General features: G+C 45.5%; 1 protein-coding gene across 2 annotated transcripts in view; it reads left to right on the top strand.

Annotated features, from left to right (window-relative positions):
• Positions 1 to 805: 805 nt before the first annotated feature.
• DHX9 (DExH-box helicase 9) overlaps positions 806 to 17,042 on the top strand; it is a 110,571-nt gene continuing 94,334 nt past the window's right edge. The window contains exons 1-2 of one of the 2 annotated variants that reach the window (XM_085900028.1): positions 806 to 943; positions 12,880 to 12,998. In XM_085900028.1, coding sequence (XP_085756154.1) covers positions 12,888 to 12,998 — 111 coding nt within the window. In that variant the 5' untranslated portion in view covers positions 806 to 943; positions 12,880 to 12,887. The remainder of the gene's footprint in view (positions 944 to 12,879; positions 12,999 to 17,042) is intronic. The other variant, XM_085900032.1, reaches the window with a different exon arrangement.

Raw genomic sequence — 17,042 nt, 5'->3', positions numbered from 1 at the left:
AGCGGGGCAAGAACGGTGGCGATGCTACGGTTGCGAGGTGTGACGTGAAGGTCGTGGCGGTTGTGGTGAAGCGGCGTTGTGGTTGGTGGTTGATGTTGTGGTTGTGGTGGTAATCATGGCGGTTGGTCCAAAATAAAGATAGTAAAAGAAAAACGGCTATCCTGAAGAGTCGCAGCTCGCATAAATGACATGTATTCCCACTAGACAACGGGTTTGGGCCTAACTACACATGTACTTACCGAGATACCTCACCTAAGGGACCTGAATGGTGGTTTGCGAATTTGGTAACCACAACAATATATTTTTGGGAGCTCATGTGGTAAATCTGTGCTGACTACCTTGAGAGTAGTTTGAATTTGTTGAAATGCCTGGTACATTCCTTAACGTCTCCAACAGCGGCTTTCCCACAGTTGAAGTCAAAATTTAAATGAAACAAAATTCCATGCTCCCCCATGAGCCTCAGATCGAAATTGATAAAATACTGTAAAATAAAAGCTCGAAAAACACAACAACAACAACAACAACAACAACAACAACAACAACAACAACAACAACAACAACAACAACAACAACAACAACAACAACAACAACAACAACAACAAACCAATTATGTGGACGATTCAAACATTATTAGCGTCCAAAATATTATTACGCACGATAAGCAATTCAGGAAAGATTATGTGTATAAAACATACATCAATCATAAAAGACGCAAAATGGAGTTATTCATTCTTTTCCTCAACTCTGCACAATTTCTTCACACTTCAGACACACGATGAGGAAAAAAAAAAAATAGAAGTTAAAAAAAACACAATCACGTGGGACCTGCAACCAATCAACGCACCACTTTCTGCACTGCGCGACCAATCAGCATTTCGCAAGGTTGATGACGCGGTGAATTAACGTGCCCTTTATTCTTTGCTGCAGTTATCGCCATTTCCTGGTATGTGATTTGTGTTTTGCTTGACGGTGTACATGCGATTCAAAGCCGTTTTATTCGTCCTGTCGCTGAGAAAGCGGTTAGGAAAGCGTGTAGTCTTCTTTCTGAAGGGAAGAAGTAACGTTTTTATAATTTGACTAATTCGTGTCGTACGATGCTATAAAGCGAGTACCGTAGCCGCGTAGGCCGTTATTAACATTCAACGTCGGTTGTATATGGTAGACATGTGAACGATTTAAAATTCTAATAGTTTTGGCATCAACGATTTCGTTTTCGCCAATTTCGCTGCATTATCGTTGTACAGTGTGGAAGTGCGTCAGTACAGTGTGGAAGTGCGGCAGTACAGTGTGAGGCGGTCTTTAAACTGCGATCAGAAGCTTCATACATCTGATTCCTCCTCCTGTCCCCACCATTTCATTCCAAAACTAGAAGGGCACTCGGTAGAGCACATCCCTCCGCCACGTAATGCCTGATCCACGACAACATATCGGGCCCAATAAATTTTTGAAACATCATGCTGTGCAGTAACTGGATCATTTTTGGCCCTATTACTCAATGGTGAAGAATCGCTTAAAAAAAAAAATTCTAGTAGTCGGATCCAGATAAGGATCTTCACCAAAATCGAATCTGTTCGTTTTTGTCACACACCAAACCTGTCCACAAAATTTCATCCCAATCTGTCCACAACTTTTTCAGATATCCTGCACACAAAGAGATATATATATATATATATATATATATATATATATATATATATATATATGTATATATATATATATATATATATAAAAACAAAACCTCCTTCACCTTCGCTAGCGGAGATAATAAACCGCTCGAGTTATAAAACGAAACATCCGTTTAGACTTTAAATCGATACATATCGACAGGTTTTCAACCCTTCAATGAAGAAGAGCGGATTGAAAAGCAACTGGGTTTACGAGTTTACTGATGTGTATATATATATATATATATTTGGGGGGGGGGGGGCTGGGGCTCCTGCCTCTCACCTTTCTCGGCTTCACACAGTGGAAACCAAGGCATTTCGGATCATTGCTATCTCCCACGATGAAGCTGAGTCTTTAGGCCTCTCACTCTCTCACCGCAGGCAGGTCGGTGGTCTTTCTGTCTTGTACCGTCTCCTCTCCGGTCTTGCCCCCCCCCTGCTCTATCTGTGATTTGTCCCCACCACATTTCCGCAGGGCGCTCAAGGTCCGCGAACAACCCCCTTCTGGTAAAACTACCAAAATCACGAATCGCTGCTCACCTTCACTCTTTCATTCCTCTTCTTTTTTCCCGCCTTTGGAATGAACTCCCTCACTCTGTTAAATCCCATCCTTCCCTCCAGGCCTTCAAAACAGCTGTTCACCACCAACTGTTATCGTTCCCTATCCAAATCCTCGATCTTTTCTACCCCCGCTAATCCACCCCAAACCCACCTCCTTAAAATTCCCTGCTTTCCTTCCTGAAAGTCCCTGTAATATCCATCTTGTATACCCCATGTTCCCCGCCCCATCCCTCTCCCTTCCACAGATCTCATGTCTCTGTTCCTCACTATTTTGTCCTTCCACTCCCTCTATTCTTGTCTCATGTCCCCCTTGCTGTCCATTGTGAGTTCGCTCTCATAACAGCCATGACAAGGTATCCAAACAAAGAAAGGGGGGGGGTGGAAATAGAGCATCAGTGAGGTCGGGCACAGATGTTGGGCGATTAGGTTTGGCTCGCAGTCGGTGTCCTAATTCATCCCAAAGGTGTTCAATGGGGTTGAGGTCAGGGCTCTGTGCAGGCCAGTCAAGTTCTTCCACACTGATCTCGACAAACCATTTCTGTATGGACCTCACTTTGTGCATGGGGGAATTGTCATGGTGAAACAGGAAAGGGACGTCCCCAAACTGTTGCCACAAAGTTGGAAGCACAGAATCATCTAGAATGTCATTGTATGCTGTGGCGTTAACATTTCCCTTCACTGGAACTAAGGGGCCTAGCCCGAACCGTGAAAAACACCCCCAGACGGTTATTCCTCCTCCACCAAACTTTACAGTTGGCACAATGCATTCGGGCAGGTAGCGTTTTCCTGGCATCAGCCAAACCCATGTAACTGATTATCTATCTATCTCTCTATCTATCTATCTTTCTTTCTATCTATTGGGTGGTCACGAGACTACCCTTAGTCTCAGGTTTTCCGTCTGTATGTCTGTCTGTTTGTTTGTATGTAATGGACAGCTCTGGAGGCCAGAGGAGTCAACCGATTTTGATGAAACTTGACTGGAAGGTTCATACCAGGATCTAGTTCTATGCTTTTGAGCACCGTTGCTATGGACGTCACCGTTTCCTAGCAACGGTTCATCTAGCATCTACCGTTTCATCTTCATCTACCGTTTCCTAGCAACGGTTCAACCTAGCAACGGTTCATCAACCGATTTTGATGAAACTTGACTGGAAGGTTCATACCAGGATCTAGTTCTATGCTTTTGAGCACCGTTGCTATGGACGTCACCGTTTCCTAGCAACGGGACTTTGAAATTTTTGGAAAATCCCCCAAAAAATTTTCTTCAAAAATCGGCTTTGTGCTTTAATGCGCACTGTAATCAACCTCTTTGTCAAAATTTTTTAGCCTGATCCGTCAAAAACTGTATGACGAGTATGCAATTATATAGCGACCACCCATGTCACCTACCGGCTTGTCTATCTATCTAACTATCTCTCTATCTCTCTATCATCACACATTCCTGGGAGTTCTGTGAATCCACCACCATTGGATTTATTGAATGTCGTTCATCCGTTCTCAAGTTGAAACATGACAGACAGACAGACAGACGTACACTTATCCTTTTATAATATGCATTACCTCCACCACCAAAGGTGGACGGAGGTTATGTTTTTACCTCTGTCTGTCTGTTTGTGGGTAGTATATCTCAAAAAGTTATTGACTGGTGGACAGCTTCGGTGTGTGACAAGAATGAAATTATTCGATTTTGGTTAAGATCCGGATCTGTATACGAGAATGTTTTGAAGTGTTTCTTCATAATTTAGAGATAGGCCCGAAAATGATATGTGGCACAATATCTCAAAACTTTATTGACGGATTTGGCCAAAACTTTGTGGGCAGGTTGGGTGTGTGACGAGGACGATTCGATTCGATTTTGGTGAAGATCTGGATCGGCATCTGAGAAATTTTGAAAATGTTTCAAGTGATTCTTCACAATTGAGAGATAAGGCCAAATGATATATAGCATGATGTTTCAAAAAGTTGTGGACGAGTTGTGGCAAAACTTGGTGGATGAGTTGGCGAGGTGACAACAATAAGCTGAATAGCTCTTGGTTAACGTCCGGATCCAGATCGGGTCTATCATTGGTATACAAAACATAAACTGTTCAACCTGGTGGAGGTATGTGCTCTACCGAGTGCCATTCTAGTTTGTTGTTTTGCTTTTACATGTAGCTGTACCAAAGTGGCCTTTTTAATGCTGAGGATAAAACACCTATTCTGTGACTTGTTCACTTTCCATGGCAATTACACTTTTTCTGTTATTTGAAGACTTTGTTGAAAATCAAGTCTATAACTCTTGATCTGTTTAAGTTCAACCAGTACGTTGTGTTCTGATATATCGGAATGTATCCTGCCACCGAAACACAATATCTGCTATCATTGCACAACACAGTAAAATAACAATTTCAAAAGATAACTGGACATGCCACTTTATAACTGTGGGCAGTTATGGCAGGGTCCCAAGACTCCCCGCTTTGATACAACCCCGTTTTGATCATGCATGTGACCCATTACGCCCTCTTTATAAAACTGAGTTCAGAATTGGATTAAAAAAAATATGTATTTAAAAAAGAACAAACCCAGATTCAAAATAATTAAAACAAGTAAAGAAGACATCAAATGTCATCACCCCCATTGTTTTAGTAATTTTGCTGTACGGCGTTAAAGGGCTAGCCCATATTTACTTATGCACAACTAAAATGGCTGCCAGTTTACCAGTTGGCCAACTTTGTTCAGATCGCAAAAGAAAGTAAGGTGCACGTGTATGCCATCATGTATTGTGCTTATGCCAAGTTTGAACAAAATTGAACTATGTATGTCTGAGAAATGGTGGGGCCACATTTAAGTAACAAAATGTTCACCTGTCGGCCATCTTTGATCGCATTGTGAAACAAAATGATGTGCATATGTATCCTGCTCCTGCTCTGTCAGTGATCTGCCCCCCATATATTTATGATCACCAAATGGTCGTTGTCTTCATGTGTTGTCTTTGTGCCAAGTACGAATATAATTGGTCCATACATGTCCGAGATATGGTTGCGGACGCACGCACGCACGGACACCAAAATCGAGATCAAATCCATAAGCCCCGGCTTCAGACCAAGTCCAACGGGGGCTAAAAATGGACTAGATTAACTGCAAAGCCATTCTTTGTATATGGTTCCCAGCGTTGCATGTGGGATTGTAACTCCGAATACCAAATACTGTACATCGGATATAGCTATATGTCAAGTTTAGCTGACGAGCACATACCCTTCATTTTCTGGTGCTGGCGCCATCTTTAGCTCACTTGGACTTTAGTCTGGTGAGCTTATGCAATAGAGCAGTGTCTGTAGGTGAGTGAGTGAGTCAATCGGTCAAGTTATCGCTTGAACCTGTCCTTCCATAAAGTTCGGAACAAGTGTGTGTCTACCCTGATGAGAGCCAGGAAACAACGTCTTTCTCATCTTAAGTCTGAACTCTCAAACCTGTCTCCCTCATCCAAATCCTGGTGGCGTCTAGATAAGTCTGTTTCTGGTGTATGTTCCCCCTCCATCCCCTCCCTTACCTCAAAATGGCCACACAGCTAACACTGCACGTGAAAAGGCTGAATGCCTAAACTCTGTGCTTACTTCTAAATCTTGTTCCCAAACCCATCGCGTTTTGGACTCTGTGTCCTTTTCTCCTGAGAAGGTGGAGAGCTTGCTGTCAAACCTCAACTAAGATTCTGCAGCCGGTCCGGATGGCATCAGCCCTCGTGTTATATAAACCTTCTCTGCTGCTCTTGCAGCTCTCTGTGCTATTCACCCTCTCATTTACTCAAGGTCATTTGCCATCTGCTTGGAAATCAGCAAACATTATAGCTCTGCACAAAAAAGCTGCAAAAACTGATCCGTGCAACTACAGACCAATCCGCCTTGCTCCCAATCATCAGCAAGGTCATGGAATCCATCATTGCTTCTGACATAAAATACATTATTTGTTTTTTTGTATGCATGTTGAGGCTCATATGAGAGCTAACACACAGAACGTACAGCAAGGGGAGCAGGAGACAAGAGGGGCGGGAGTGGGAAGGACAAATCAGTCGGCAACAGAGACCTCATCTGTGGAAGGGAGAGGGATGGGGCAGGGTACACAGGGTAAACAAGATGGACACCACAGGGACTTTGAGGTCCTTATGCGGCAGGGACTTTCAGGAAGGAAAGCAGGGAATTTGAAGGAAGTGTGTTTGAGGTGGATTGATGGGGGGGGGGAGGGAGAAAAGATTGTGGTTTTGGGTGGGGAAGATAAGAGACAGTGGTGAACAGCTGTTTTAAAGACCTGGAGCTAAGAGTGAGATTGAAGAGTGTGTGGGAGTTTGTTCCAAAGGCGGGAAAAAAGAAGAATGAAAGAGAGAACGTGAGCATTGATTCTTGATTTTGGTAGTCTTTCCAGAAGGGGGTTGCTGACTGACCTTGAGTGCCCTGTGGAAATATGGGGGAGGGTGCGACATTGCAGACAGAGAGACCACCAACCTGCCTGTGGTGAGAGAGTGAGAGACCCACAGACTCGGCCTCATCGCGAGAGATACCGATGATCCTAAATGCTTTGGCTTCCACAGCATGAAGCCAAGAAAGGTGAGAGGTAGGAGCATCAGCCCAGAGGGGCGAGCAGCACTCCATCCAGCTGTCGACGAAAGTCTTGTATGTGGTTAGAAGCTCAGGTGTGCCAAGGAAAGACTTTGCACGACTGATGATGCCCAGTCGGCGACTGTCTTTGGAGGTCAGCTCGGAAATGTGGCTTTCCCAGGGAAGATCCCAGGTGGATAGTGAGATGCAAAAGCTTGAATGAAAGTACTTCTTCCAGAGGATTGCTGAGAAAGTAGATTGGGGGGGGGGGGGTTCCAGACAGTCCTTCAGGAGAGACATAGTGAGAGAGTGAGATTTGTCAGGATGGAAAGACATGCTCCAAGTGTTGGACCAGTCTGATTTTTATCTTGATTTGCAGAGAGTGAAGAGGCTGCTGCTTGCCGATCTGAGGGATGACATGGTACGGCAGAGGGTGGCGTCATCAGCAAAGAGATGAAGTGGATTTTCCAGAGAGTCAGAGAGATAATTGTTGAAAACTAGGAAAAGAACAGGGCCCAGAACGCTGCCTTGAGGAATTCCAGCCTCGACAGGAAGAGGGGATGAGAGAACTCCATTTAGGTCGACACATTGGCTGTGACAGGAGAGGAAGTCAACTAGTCATGAGTGGAGATGGCCGTGGATACCATAGGAAGAGAGTTTGGTGAGCAGGGCAGGGTGCCAGACCGTATCGAAAGCTCATGATATGTCTCAGGAGATGGCTCTGATTTCATGTTTAGCATTGAGTACCTCCATCCATTGTTGGGAGAGCAGAAGCAGCATATCCAGGGTAGAGTGACCTGGTCTGAAACCAAATTGATGATTGGAAATCAAGCCATTTGAGAAGAGGAAGGATTTGATGTCTGAAGCGATGATGGATTCCATAACCTTGCTGACGATTCAGAGAAGGCTGATTGGTCTCATTGCAGGGATCTGTTTTTGTACCTTTTTATGCAGAGCGGTGATGTTTGCTGATTTTCAAGCAGATGGCAGATGACCTTGAGCAAATGAGAGGGTGAATAGAACAGAGAGACGGTGAGCAAGAGCAGAGGAGCAGATTTGTTGGACACGTGGGCTGATGTCGTCTGGACCGGTTGTGGAATTAGAGTCGAGATTTATTTGCAAGTTCTCCACCTTGTCAGGAGAAAACGACACAGAGTCCAGGAACAGTTGGGTGTGACTGGTTAAAGTGGGTACAGTAAGCGATGGTTTTGGGATATAAGATTTAGAAGCAAACACTGAGTTTAGGCATTCAGCCTTTTCATGTGCAGTATCTGCTGTGTGGCCATTTGAGGTAAGGAGGGGATGGAGGGAGAACATACTTCCTCTTCTCCAATGGCTTGATTTCCGAACATCAATTTGGATTTCGACCAGGTCACTCAACCCTGAATATACTGCTTCTGCTTTCCTAACACTGGATGGAGGTCTTAAATGCCAAACATGAGATAAGAGCCTTCTCCCGAGACATATCATGAGCTTTTGATGCGGTCTGGCACCCTGCAATGCTCACCAAATACTCTTCTTATGGTATCCAAGACCATCTCTACTCATTACTTGCGGATTTCATCTCCTGTCTCAGTCAACACATGGCTCTTAATGGAATTCTATCAACTCGTCTTCCCGTCCAGGCTGGAGTTCCTCAAGGCAGTGTTCTGGGCCCTGTTCTTTTTTGGGTTTCCATCAATGATCTCACTGACGCTCTCTGGAAAATCCTCGTTGTATCTTCGCTGATGACTCCACCCTCTGTCGTACCATCTGTCATCCTTCAGATTGGCAGGCAGCAGCCTCTTCACTCTGAAGATCTAGATAAAATCACAAGCTAGTCAAATACTTGGAATATGTCTTTCAATCCTGATAGATCTCACACAGTCACTGTGTCTCTCTGAAAGGACCATCTGAACCCCCCCCCCCCCTTTCTACTTTCTCAACAATCTCCTTGAAGAAGTCCTTTCATTCAAGCTTTTAGGCCTCACTATCTGCCACAATCTTTTCTGGGAAAGCCACATCTCCAAGCTGACCTCCATAGCCAGTCGCCGACATTAGGATCCTTGGTATCAACCGTGATGCAGCTGAGTCCTTGGGTCTCTCACTCTCTCACCAGAGGCATGTCAGTGGTCTTTCTTCTATCGCCTCCTCTCCGGCCTTGCTGTGATCTGTCTCCCCTATATTTCCGCAGGGTGCTCAAGGTCCGTCAAAAACCCCCTTCTGGTGAAACTACCAAAAATAAGAATCACTGCTCACCTTCACTCTTTCATTCCTCTTTTTTTTCTCACCTTTGGAACAAACTCCCACACTCTCTTCAATCCCACTCTTTCCTCCAGGCCTTCAAAACAGCTGTTCACCACCATCTCTTATCTTCTCCCATCCAAAACCTTGATCTTTTCTTCCCTGGTTAATCCACCCCAAACCCACCAGCTCCAAATTCCCTGCTTTCCTTCCTGAAAGTCCCTGTTGTGTCCATCTTGTTTACCCCATGTATCCCACTCCATCCCTCTCCCTTCCACAGATCTCCTCATGTCTCTGTTCCCCCACTGTTTTGTGCTTCCCTCTACCATCCCTTTTGTCTCCTGCTCCTCTTGTTATACGTTCTGTGTGATCAGTCTTATACGAGCCTCGACATGGAATAAAAAAAAAAAAAATGCAAACACACACGTTTAATGAAAATTGGTCACAAGCTTTATGTCAAAGGTGTATTAACCACATCAAAATCTGTGCTCATTTAAGGGGTCTACGGGAGGGGGTGGGGTGGGGGTGGGGGTTGATTCACCAAAATCTGTATTTGCTCTCTTCTCCGAAACTACACACACAATTTTGATGACATTAGACCACAACCTTCATCACCCGTGATGTACCTAAGTTTGTTCGAGACATTTAAAAAAAAATCAGAATCAGGGTGGGGGGGTGGGTGGGTGGGTATGTGGAGTCAGGTTTGAGCCTCCCAATATAGGTATTTGCTTTCTTCTCCGAAACTACACACACAATTTCAATGAAACTTGACCACAACCTTCATCACCCATGATGTACTAAAGTTTGCTCATAGCAATAACCAAAAAAATAAAAACCAATGTCACCCGCAGGGTGACCCGTATCTTGTGAAAAGGTGACCAGGTGTGACTTCTTTAAGGTCACACTGAGGTGAACAGAGCTGCTATCCACCAGTAGCGACTCCTTGAGGAATATCTGCCTACGAGAGATTCCGATAAGAATCATTCTACAGAGTAACCATGAAAAATATGCGTTTGCCTCATAACGTCACCAAATGACGTCATAATGTCTCAAGCTTGACATATCTAGAAAGCATTCATCGAGGTGTTCAATTTGAGGTACTACACGATATGGTTCCTAAAACTTGAAAATTTGACCTTGGGGTCAAATATGTTTGACCTCAGGCGCTAACCATGAAGGTCAAGGCCAATCACCACCAAAAATTAATCAGCTGAGCGCCAGACCATGAACTATATTCCCATAAGTTTGAAGACGATCCGATCAAATTACTCAAAAAATAAGGGTTTCGTCGACTCCCCTGATTTGCGACAAAGTGACCTTGACCTTTGACCTTGACCTTCAAAATTTTATGTGCTGAAAGGGACCTCTATAGGCCTCTGATATGCGAAGTTACAAAAATTTCCAATGATAACTGTGCTCTGCAGAATTTTTTATACATGATTACTAACAAAAAAAACATACAAGCTGACTAACATATCTTGCAAAAACTTCGTTTTGGCAAGATAAAAATCAGGGTCTAAGGAGTTCTGCGGGCGATTTGAGTGATTGCTGCAACTGATCTTGGTGAGCTTCAGGACGCGTGGTCCTATTTTTGAATATAATATAATGTATTATTTATCATGGAGAGGGGGAATGATTATCCAGATGGAATTAATTAATTAATTAATTAAATTGATGAAGAGAAGAGGAAATTAATGAAGAGGAAATTTTGTTAAAAGAAAATCTTCGTGAAAGGCATTATCGTGAGGCTTTGCAACGAGATTGCTATTATCGCAAAGAGATGAAATGCAGCCAAATAAATTGGTATTTACATATTGTGGATCTGTTTGTGACCGAGTCAATTTACACTCTTCATCTGTGTCCACAACAATCTTTGACCATGTTGTGGAACATCGGCCGAGGCCCTCACTTTTTCACCTTTATTCACTTTTAAATTTGTTCTCTCCGCAACCGCTTGACGAACTGACACAAAACCTTCAACATAAGGAGTGCATACCCGTGGATAATAATCTTTTAACAAAGTTACATGAGGATTGGATGGGTGAAGGTCACGGGTCAAAACGGAAAAAAAGTAATTAACTAAAAATTCGATTATGGGGTCATTCCTCGTGGAACTTTATACCATTTTTCAAATTTGCTTTCGGCACGAAGCATGGGGATTTGCGATGACACACCATCGACTTCACTATTATATATATATATATATATATATATATATATATATATATATATATATATATATATATATATATATATATATATATATATATATATATATATTTCTTCTTCTTCTTCTTTCGGCTGCTCCCGTTAGGGGTCGCCACAGCGGATCATCCGTATGATCCGCATCGTGATTTGGCACATGTTTTATGCCGGATGCCCTTCCTGACGCAACCCTGGTCGCCTCTTACGACACAGGGATATGGTGCACCTATTTTAACCGGGGTATACACCGGCCCAGTATACTGGTACTCATTTTGCCGACCTCGGAAGGATGACAGGCTGAGTCAACCCCCTGGTGTATTAATTCAGTGGCCCAACGGGGCTTGAACTCAGGACCTCTTGGATCCCAAGCCACTGCCCTAACCACTGCGCCAACACCAGGTTTATACATATATATATATACATATATATATAAATATATATGTATATATATATATATATATATATATATATATATATATATATATATATATATATATATATATATATATATATATATATATATATATATATATATATATATATATATATATATATATATATATATATATATATATATATATATATACATACATACATACATACATACATACATACATACATACATACATACATACATACATACATATACATATATATATATCTGAAGGCATGTGTTTTCAGGTTGTCCGTCCAACTGTGCGTCCGTGCATGCATTGCAGATTTTTCATATCGTAATAATTTGTGAACCACTGAAGGAATTTTGAACAAACTTCGGAGTATTATGGATTATGATGCAAAGATTAGTTGATTCAATTTTGGGTTCAACAGGTTGAAGGCCATGTGCCCTTTGAAAATAATTTGTACATCATGACTCAAGTTTGAAGCATCTGATGTCTCTCTTCTACTTACCTCTTTTTTTTCTTTTCTTTTTTTTCCTATGTGGCTCTCTCTGGCTCTCTCTGGCTCTCTCTCTCTGGCTCTCTCTCTGGCTCTCTCTCTCTGGCTCTCTCTCTCTGGCTCTCTCTCTCTGGCTCTCTCTCTCTCTGGCTCTCTCTCTCTGGCTCTCTCTCTCTGGCTCTCTCTCTCTCTGGCTCTCTCTCTCTCTGGCTCTCTCTCCGTCTCTCTCTCCGTCTCTCTCTCCGTGTCTCTCTCCGTCTCTCTCTCCGGCTCTCTCTCCGGCTCTCTCTCCGGCTCTCTCTCCGGCTCTCTCTCTGGCTCTCTCTCTCTGGCTCTCTCTCTCTGGCTCTCTCTCTCTGGCTCTCTCTCTCTCTCTGGCTCTCTCTCTCTCTCTGGCTCTCTCTCTCTCTCTGGCTCTCTCTCTCTCTCTGGCTCTCTCTCTCTCTGGCTCTCTCTGGCTCTGGCTCTCTCTGGCTCTGGCTCTCTCTGGCTCTCTCTCTCTCTCTCTCTCTCTCTCTCTCTCTCTCTCTCTCTCTCTCTCTCTCTCTCTCTCTCTCTCTCTCTCATATGTGACCTTTAATTGAGATCAAACGTAAGAGTGGGTTGACATTGAATGCATGTGGAGGCGTATCCGTTGACGCATTCACATGAAATTCTATTTTCTAGTTTTCAATGACTTTTGCTGTCTTTCGGCCAAGCTGTCTGATTGTTTAAGGGAGAAAAAGGTGTTTGAGAATTGTTCTTCCTTTCCTTTTGTTTAGACAGGAAAATGTATGATATCAAGAATTTCTTGTATTCGTGGTGTGGGAAGCGCCATCTTACTCCCAATTATGAAATTCGACCAAGTGGGAACAAGATGCGGCAGAAGTTCACATGTGAGGTGGGCAAGTGATTGTATTCCTTTACACTTTTCCATGTCACAATAAACTTTGCGAGTGAAATTGCTTCTTGTAATGGAGTACCCAAATGTGACCATCATGATGGTTGTTGCTACCAATAGTAAGGATCAGTGATAAGCAAAAGTGACACACTGCGAGTTAGTGAGTGGCAGGAGAGAGGGCTGTTGGTCAGGCTCTTGAAGAGCGCTGTGGTTACGCGTCCGAGTGTTGCGAATCTGGAAGCCATGAGCACACTCAACATACAGGTCCTATATAGCTGAGTTACATCGATAAGTAAATGTGGATAGATAGCTTCCCTTCCCTTGTCTAATGGGTAATTAAATGCAAATGCGCTGCGTAGTTATTTTGATAGGGTTTTTCTTTTATTTTTACACCACCAACATCAACGCCGACAACACCGCATCACCCTCACCTTCACTTCGCTTCCTTCACCTTGCTCTGGCCGACGTCATGGTGGGCGGAGTTGAAGGAGGAGCCGCGCGGCGGCCCTCGACCAATCAACGAGTGAGGTGACTGTCGCCCGGCCAATCAGACTTCCCCGACTGTGTGAGGGGCGGTCCATGTGATGTCACCACGCCCACGGGCCAATCAAGAAGTTTGCCGCCCATTTTGGCCAGTGGGAGAGACGAGCGATTTGCACGCCGAAACCAGCGAGTGAGTGAGAGAGGGAGGGTCGTGATGAGGCCCCCCTCTAAAGAGGGGGGTATAATTATGGGCGCAGTCTGCGCGCACGTAGAGTTTTGTGTTCTGGCAAGAAGTAAGCATCTGCGTACAAAAAGGTAGTTGAGTGTGAAAGCGTCTGCGCACAGAGTGGTCGGTGCAATGGAGGGTCTTCTCCTGCCAGCCTTCGCCCTGCCGACTTCCGTTCGCCTGGAGCCCGGTCGTGAGGGCGTCTGGATCGTGCTGGGGATCCAGTTCTGCCCCGAGGACCCTGTCCTTGAAGACCACACGAGATGGAAAGGTCAAACAGACTCACCTCCAGATCGACTGTCCTCCGTGCTGGAGGTCCGAATAAAGATCACATTGTTCTGATTTGTGTGTGTGTGTGTGTGTGTGTGTGTGTGTGTGTGTGTGTGTGTGTGTGTGTGTGTGTGTGTGTGTGTGTGTGTGTGTGTGTGTGTGTGTGTGTGTGTGTGTTTGAGTGTTTGAGGCACCAGTCTGCTAAGTAGTGAATTGTTAAGTGCTTTTTGCTTGTACATATGTGCATTCTTTTTAATCGGTTTAACTCTGCTCTTTTGTGCTCCCCTGCCCATTACAAATAAACCCCGATTGTTAAATGTTTCAGCTCGTTCGTGTCCCTTCCTCCATTGGCTTAGCGTGCTGCGTGTTGGAAAATTAGCAAGGCCATTGTGCCGCCGTAAGGGGACATCTGGACCGACGGAACTTTGGTGATCATCCGCTCGGGTCACACGCGGTTTGAGTGCGCTAGCAGCTCGTTCCGTATGGGTGCCGTCGAGGCTGAATTTCCCCGGTAGTTTGGAACACGTGGGTATTTAGGTAAATTGAAATTGGCAATAGACCCCACCCCACGTGGTCGACCGATTGGCGAACTTCGGTCCGATAAGTGACCCATCGGCTCCTGAGTTATCCGGGGTGACGACCTATAAATTCCGGGTGATCGGTAGAGCCGACTCTGCTGCTCCATCTAGCGGTCGTGCTCGTAGCCGATACCCGGACCCTGCAACATTGATGTTCAGGAGCGGGATTCGAACACCTCCGTCTCCACGAAATTCACGGATTCGGATCAGGGGTGTAGGGAGCGACCCCGCCCCCCTTTTTCCCAAAATTGCGATGGGTTTTAAATTTGTTCCCAGCACGCGACATGTCTAGCCAAGACGAGCTGAGGCAGGTGGGTAGTAGTAGTGTAGAGTTAGACGAACCCATGCTCCAGGACGCAAACCCCATGCAAGAATCTTCCCCGTAGCCGAACCCAGAAGTGGTTTTTGGAGTTAACTTGACCCCTTGAGTTAACACAAATCCCCGATATGATTCTCCCAGTGTGTGTGGTTAAGAGTGTGTCGAAAGGTAAGTATGGTGTGAGTGTCATGGCGTGTGTGTGTGTCATGGCGTGCGTGAGTAAAATGGCGTGCATGGAAATGGAAATGGAAATGGAGTAAAATGGCGTGCGTGAAAATGGAGACGGGTGTGGTGAGCCTCATGTGCCGTGTAAAGTTACTTTGGCAACTGCGCCGAGTTCGCGCGACAGCTTGTACGAGGTCGATGGTACGTGTCGCGCACCGCCTGCACGGGCGTGTCTGTGTGGTTGTGATCCGGCGCGAGAATGCTCCACGTTGGATACAAGCCGGCCGCGTGGACGGCGAAAAGGTAGACGAGGGTTGATTGAATTCGGAACATGGGGGTTCCCATGTGCGCGTGTGTGCAAAGCTCCACGGGCTGCATACCGCGTGTTCTGTTCGTGGAACGCGCGGAGCGGGTTTCTGGGACGATACGCTCGTGCCGGCCTGCACGGGAAACCGCGCAGGCTCGGTGCACGCGTGACGTCATTGGGGATCTTGTGGCATGGGCTGCGGGCGAACAGCGCACGTTGTCCCGCGTGGGGAATTCCCCGAGAGTGAGCGCTCTGTGGGATTGGCAGGGTGACGTCATGGCTGCACGGATCGGCCATCGGAGGGGACGTCGGTATCGCCCAAAGGGATGAACGAGCAAGCCGTAAACCGCCACCATGGCGCTGCAAAAGGAAAAAAAAAAAAAAGAGCCTCGCTCCAAGTACACGGTCCGGCCAGGATGTGGAAAGCATCCTGGATTGGGCAAAGGAAGCACTAGTTAGTGGGATGGGTTAGTTTAGCTCGACAGGCTTCATGGGGACATGGGTTGTTCCTCATGGATCCCGTGGAATGGGTTAGTTATAGGGATTTTAGGATAGATTTAGAAAATGCATTTTCCGGGAGACAAGGACAGACATGGAATGTGTAGTGTGGACGTAGCTTAGCTACGTAGATTAAAAGGAACGTGCATTAGAATAAGGGATGACGAGGAGCACGAGTCAGTTAGGGCAATTCAGTTAGCAGAATGGAGTGTTGGTGTGAATTGGAAGATGAAAAATCTACACAATGAGTGAATGTGGGTCAGCGGGCCAAAGTGTGAGCGGAGTGAATGTGGACTGCATAGTGCGAATGAATGAGTGGGGGGAGGAGTGAAACCCACCCAAGTGACCCCAGGGTCAGTTTAATGTTAGTTAGTGAGTTGGTCAAATTTACTAAATGGAGGTCGTTTTGTTGTTGGTGTTGAGTGAAGGCAAGATACCCATTTGGAGGGGTGCAGTGGTAAAATTGACCGGCTGGGACCGTGGCTTGGGTAGGTGAGTACCGAGTAGTGGGCACCGAAGTAGTCGGCCAGAGTAGGCCAAGCGTCCAAGGGACCGGGATAGTGTACTGGGCACGGGCGACCCACGGAACGGGGCCCGGAGCACCAAAGATGCTACGTGGGCATGGAAGGGGGGCAATGCCAGGAAGGGCAACCCCCCTCGTTCATAGGGAGCAGATAGGCTTGGAGACAGCCTCAGGGCCCGGGGGTGCCATATATAGAGTCGGCAGAGGGGGACTCCCTGCCAAGTGAGCCACGCTGCCCAGCCATGAAATTGTGCAAGGGCACGGAAGAAAATTGGAGGGCTAGGCCCAAATTTATAATGGACACCAACACAGGCGACGGGAATCATGGTTTCTCGAACCAATAGTTTAAAGTGACAGGCGTTTTGGAAAGCCCCCGGGCTGGTTTAAAGTTAATAAAAAAGTAGGATAGTTAGGAAACATGTACCCATTCGCACCATCCATCCCTTCGCTCTCTGTAGGCCGTTGGACCCACCTTATTGGATTGCTGAACTCTGGAGGAGGTCATTCTGAGGCTTCGTTGGGCCTCAAGGCAGGACGCTAGTCTCTCCCTGTTCCCCTCCACAAAGGAACGTAGGGGTTGGGAGTAGGCTAGGTTGACAGGATAGGTTAGCCGGACAGAGACGATAAAGGGGGTTAGGGAGATGGAATTGTAAGAAAAAAAAATAAACAAATAAA

Source organism: Eptatretus burgeri, chromosome 1, assembly GCF_056783735.1.
Source record: "Eptatretus burgeri isolate ZD-2024b chromosome 1, Ebu_testis_v1, whole genome shotgun sequence".
Lineage (NCBI taxonomy): Eukaryota > Metazoa > Chordata > Myxini > Myxiniformes > Myxinidae > Eptatretus > Eptatretus burgeri.
This window is presented reverse-complemented; position numbering and strand designations above follow the sequence as displayed.